General features: G+C 38.7%; 1 protein-coding gene across 1 annotated transcript in view; it reads right to left on the bottom strand.

Moving 5' to 3' along the window:
• Positions 1-5028: 5028 nt before the first annotated feature.
• The window catches only part of LOC128197846 (receptor like protein 23-like), a 1798-nt gene continuing 463 nt past the window's right edge, over positions 5029-6363 (bottom strand). Inside the window, 3 exon segments of the mRNA XM_052880670.1 lie at positions 5029-5461; positions 5464-5622; positions 5625-6072. Coding sequence (XP_052736630.1) covers positions 5115-5461; positions 5464-5622; positions 5625-6072 — 954 coding nt within the window. The 3' untranslated portion in view covers positions 5029-5114.

The following is a 6363-nucleotide window of genomic DNA, read 5'->3' as shown; positions in this document are numbered from 1 at the left end:
CAAATATTATAACAATTCCCATGATAAATCGACTCACATGACATTGCAGACTAGTCTTTCATAAACTGATGTCGTTTACTTGTAATTCGTCGTCATAACCTGCTCTTAATAACAGGCGACCCGAGCCGTCATCCATCGCGACTTCAGACCTATCTCCCGACTCCTCAAGGACTAACGAGTAAAAACATCGATACTACGCGTAACGATGCACTATACTCAACACGAGCCGAAGTCATTGGGCGAGACATTCACCTCCTCGCGCAGAAGAAGGTGACACTCGAATCTCCGTCTCACGCGTGAGACTAGCAAAATGCTAAAAAGACCGACAAAGTTACAAGTAAATAACATAGTGTATGTACCACCTCCAACAGAATAAACGTGCTCAATCACGAAGTCATACATATTCTCATTAATATGTATAACTAAACCAATAGAATAAACGTGCTCAATCACGAAGTCATACATATTCTCAATAATATGTATAACTAAACCAATATTGGATCAAGGAAATAACCAACAATTCTCAATAATTGCTTCAAAATACACCCACGGATTTATGCATTATTGCCGAACGCTATTTCCAACTCTCATGCTGTCTGAACGAACGTTCTGGAATCAATCCTCATCATAGGCCGAATGCTCACAAACCAAGGACGAACGCTCACAAAACCAAGGACGAACGCTCACAACACCAAGGACGAACGCTCACAAAACCAAGAACGAACGCTCACAACACCAAGGACGAACGCTCACAAAACCAAGGACGAACGCTCACAACACCAAGGACAAACGCTCACAACACCAAGGACAAACGCTCACAACACCAAGGACGAACGCTCACAACACCAAGGACGAACGCTCACGACACCAAGGACGAACGCTCACGACACCAAGGACGAACGCTCACGACACCAAGGACGAACGCTCACAAAACCAAGGACGAACGCTCACAAAACCAAGGACGAACGCTCACAAAACCAAGGACGAACGCTCACAACACCAAGGACGAACGCTCACAACACCAAGGACGAACGCTCACAACACCAAGGACGAACGCTCACAACACCAAGGACGAACGCTCACAACCCCAAGGACGAACGCTCACAACACCAAGGACGAACGCTCACAACACCAAGGACGAACGCTCACAAAACCAAGGACGAACGCTCACAACACCAAGGACGAACGCTCACAAAACCAAGGACGAACGCTTAAAGATCAAACATCCTCAAAGAACGAATCGTTCGTTAACCCATAGTATGACCGAACGCTCATTACATCCTATGGACGTTCGTCTTGAGACCAAGGCCGAACGTTCAAGATTACTCCACCAAAACACTAAGTTACGGACGAACGCTCATTAATGTACTGTTTAAATACGATTTGGACGAGTGTCCCATATATTATGACGAACGAACGCGGACGTTCGTTCAGAACCGAACGCTCACAACTGAGCAATTTGGACGAACGTCCAATTTCACCAGAATTGGACGAACGTTAGGCCGACCACTATTTGGTCGAGCACTGTTGGGACGAATGTCCAATTTTGACTCACCAAAATTGGACGAACGCGCATTCTGCCGAATTTTGCAGAATCGCGTCAGATTTCCAGAAACCCCAAATTCAACCCCTTCTTCTTAGATTTTACCCAGATTTGCAGCAAACACTAATATCTCAAAAATTAAGGAAATAAATCAAGCTCCCCTTACCTCTTGAAGACTTCCTTGTAAGTTTTGGGAACAATCTCCTCCTAGACGTGCAGATCAAGATCTCCTAGCAACTTCAACAGCTCTTCACTTCCTCTCCCAGATCTTGGTGCAAGAACTCCACCCTTACAAGATACTCAACCCAGATCCTCCTCTCAGCTCTTCTAAAATTGGTACTGCTTCCCTTGGGTGCTCCTGGACGGTTGAAAAAAGGAAGAAAGGATTTCCTTCCTCTGGGTTGTTCTCCCCTTGTGGTAAGCATACACCAAAGCACTAAGTTTTGGAATAAAGGAGAGGACTTCCGAAAGCATCCAGCAGCAGCGTGAAGAAAGCTTCACGACCTTCACAAGAAATTATAGTTTGGAAGCAAAGAAGAGAAGTCCAGCACACCAGCAGCTGCAACCGTGAATGAAGAAGTACATGGCCATGGCATCAGAGAGTAGATGCCCCTACTGAGACCATTCCCACCTCATTCTCTCATTCCTCTCATTGCACTCCAATAATGCACTCCCAATAGTCAAAGAGGTGGGTGACCACCATGTCCCCACCATGTCCCCTACCATCTAAAAATACGGGTCTTACACCTTTTACTCTATTTTGTGACTATTCTCATTAATAAAAACATCGTTTTGTTAGCTAAAAATAAATTTTATAGGCAATATAGTTATTTGGGAAACTTCTAGGCCAAACGTTGATGTACTCGGAAAACAATATAGTTGATATAGTTATTTGTGAAACTTTTTGGCCAAAGGTTGATGTACTAGGAAAACAATTTAAATATGAATAGGTTTGTCATTGCAAGATTTATTTTATCAAAACATTGAATTAATAAATATTTTATCAAAAATAATATTTAAAAGTTTACGCCTATTAATATTTCAATTAGAAACTAAAGAAAATTAAAAGGTTAAACTGGTACAAAAGTAAATTGTAAATCCGAATAATATGTGCCCCACGATCCCACGTCCTAGCTAATTCTTTGTCTCCTATCTTAATTATTTTTTAACAATTAGTATTAAATTTATAATGCTTATCGAGTAGGACCAAAACACACACAACGTGAATTATTTTATTTCTTTATTTGTTATGTGTTTCATAATATGAACAAGTATAAGGTATTTTAGATAAATTAGTTTAAATTTTTTGTTATTTATTTTAACAAAAAATAAATAACATTTGTCTCCCTTGCATCTTGAGTTTCTCTCCCTCCCTCTCCCTCCGCTCTCCCTCCGTCTTCGAGTGTCAAAGTGTATACACTAACCAAACATTTGTCTTCCCACAATGCAACTAACTCAAAAAAATCAAGTAAAATGGTGGTCTTCCACCTCGGGATCATGTTCCATTTGGTCGACCTGAGCATACTTATAAGGCTTCTCATCAAAGCCTCATTCTCGTCATAGGCATCTTCAAGAACACAACCCAATTCAAAAGAAGCAAGAACATAGCAAGAAGCAAAGCAACAGAAATCGGAAGGGAAGATCAAAGGAAAACCATAATGCAACGGAAGACGTTTCAACATAGAAATAGTGGAGTGGGTGGTGGTACGGTGTGGATCGAAATCAGAGTGGAGAGAAGTGAATTATGCAGGGAAGTCCGAGAGTACCACCAACAGTAACTGCCCAGCCACAAGATTCATGGGAATCAATGCTCTCATGCCCACCCAACCGCAACAACTTTGGATCCGCAGATCTGAGCCTGAACGGTCTCACAGCATTCCCCTCCGGCAGCTCCATCTCCATCGTTGACACCCGTTCCATGCAGTTACTCACCTCCTTCCCCCATCCCTCCCCCGCCTTCATCCGTTGCTCCCTTCGTCACCGCCCTCCGCTGGTCACCCTCCTTCTCAATCGTCACCTTTCTTCCTCTGAGCCATTCTCCAACCACCTCCTCCTTGCCGTTGCCATATTCGTTCTCCTTCGTCGCGCTTCCTCAACCATCTCCAACCCTGAGATTAGAAAAGACAAAACCCAAAGACAAACCAGCCCAAGAACCCCAAATCAAACCCAGAACAGAACCCTAAAATCCAGTCGCAAATCGCTGCCATCTTAAACCATCCTTGTGCAAGCTAGTCCCAATCACGCAGAAACCCTAAGTCGCACCTCTGTGACCATTACCGCAAGAGTCTTTCACCATCAACCTGCAAAGAAACCCTAGTGCGAACCTATACAGAAAGAATAGAAAACCCAGAAATCAGATTCACCATAGCAGAAACCCAAAGACCACGACAGCATCTCGCTACGCCCAATTCAGTGTCAGAAAAAGAAAGAATGATGTGGCGAAACCGTTAGCCAGCTCAGTTTTTTTTAACGCCGTTAGTTTTTGAGGACGAAAAATTACGGCTTTCTTAAGGAGAATGATCAAAATGTACTATAGTTTGAAAGAGGGACTAAAAACAAATTCGTTTGATAGTTTAGGGACTAAAAACATATTTAACCCGAAGATTATTTGTTGTTTGTTTTGAAAATCATTTCCTCCAGTTTCATGACTCTTTTTTTTGTCTCTTTTTTTTTTGTTATGTTGACATTTAAAGGGATGATAAAGTAGTTAGGATTTCAGAATGCTATGAAATGCATACTCTTTGATGGAATGGTTTTACAGTTTCTCAAATATAACATAAAATTTTACTCTATTTTGTGAATATTCTCATTAATAAATACATCTATGTTTTGTTAGCTATGAGATTTTAGGAGACTAAATAAATTTTATAGCCAATATAGTTATTTGTGAAACTTTTTGACCAAACGAGTTGATGTACTAGGAAAACAACTTAAATATGAGTAGGTTTGTCATTCCAGGATTTATATATCTAAATGTTGAATGAATAAATAATTTATCAAAAAATAATTAAAAGTTTATGTCTATTAAAATTTTGATTAGAAACTACAGAAAATTAAAAGGTTAAAATGGTACAAAAATAAATTGTAAATCCCAATAATATGTGCCCCACGACCCCACGTTCTAATTTGTTGTCTTCTATCTTAATTATATTTTAATAATTAGTATTAAATTCATAATTCTTATTAATTAGTATTAAATTCATAATTCTTTTCGGGTAGGGTCAAAACACACACACAATGTGAATTGCATTATTTCTTTTTTTTGTTATGTTTCATAATGATCAATTATAAGGTGTTTTTGATAAATTAGTTTAATTTTTTTATTGTTTATTTTAAAATTTGGTATGTGTGTTATTATCTCAATATTATGACTTGATTAAATGAGTCCATTCATCTCAAATAAAATTTGAAATATATGACAACAAAAGTAGAATACATTTATTGTACATCTAAACATTGATCAAATCTTCCATACAACATGTGTGTGAACAAGAACAAGTGCATGAAACTTTTTGCAGTCATGCCACATATCCACTCATTTATTCGGTCACTTTTCACTACTTCATATATTTCACCTTCTTCTCATCTTTTTACGAAGACCACCTCCGACCATTTTCACAAGCCATTCAGGCTTTCCAATGAATAATACAAAAATTCCAAGGCCAATTCCAAATATTATTCCACATCCATATCCTATAACAACTGCTTCCCATCCAAATTCAAATCCCTCTTCTCGCCAGAAGTTCAGAGAAGATGGAGATTGTTGTTTAGTGTTGTTGCACTTCTTTGACAATGGGAACGCACATAGTCCTAAGTTTCCAATGTAGGAGTTATTTTCAAAAGTGTTGAACTGTTTTCCTTCAGGTATTTTTCCAACAAGATGATTATAGGAAAGATTCAGGACTTCAAGAAAGTTCAATTAGTTAATTCTGTGGGTATCCTACCCATGACCATATTTGAGGAGAGATCCAATGATTCCAAATTTGTCAAATTTCCAATGGATTGGGGAATATAACCACTCAGTCTATTATGGGAAAAGTTGAGTCCTTTAAGAGCATGAAGCTCTCCAATCACGTAGGAATCTCTCCTTCAAATTTGTTTCTGGATAAATCAATGGTCATAAAGTTTTTTGGAATTTTTTTGAATGCCATAGTTATGGCTTTTGTTGTTATGGTTGCAAATTCAGTTACAGTTGCAAAATCATTTATAGATGCATTATTGAAAGGTTGCATGTATAGCTCGTCCACTGTGTAACGAATAACGTTCTTCATGGCTTGAAAATTTTGTATATAGCTTTTGGGTATTGAACCATTGAAGTAGTTGGATGAGATATCAAAAATAAGTAAACTTGAAAATCCATGTTTCATCTTACTTGGAATATGACCGTATAATTTGTTGGCACGCAATACTAGTACTTTCAACATTGGTAGAGTTTGAAGCCAGTCAGGAAATTTGTCCTCTATTTGATTGTTGGCAAGATTCAAGATCTCCAATAGTATAAATGGACAAAGATTTTGGCAAAATACCTTCTAAATTGTTGTCATTGAGATTTATAACGCTGAGAAGACTATTCATTGAGAAACTACTTGGTAATGTGCCATTTAGTTCGTTCCTTTGTAAATCCAAAATAGAAAGGGAAGATAAGTTTGCAAGGCATGGTGGAATGACACCTACCAACTTATTGTGAGACAAGAGGAGAACATTAAGGGAACTTACATTACAAATGGAGGAAGAGATGTCACCAGTGAGTAAATTGAAACTAAGATCAAGGAATTGGAGTTTGTAGTTCCTTAAGAATTGCTTGATTGGAGTTGTCAACA

The sequence above is a fragment of the Vigna angularis genome, chromosome 7, assembly GCF_016808095.1.
Source record: "Vigna angularis cultivar LongXiaoDou No.4 chromosome 7, ASM1680809v1, whole genome shotgun sequence".
Classification (NCBI taxonomy): Eukaryota; Viridiplantae; Streptophyta; class Magnoliopsida; order Fabales; family Fabaceae; genus Vigna; species Vigna angularis.
This window is presented reverse-complemented; position numbering and strand designations above follow the sequence as displayed.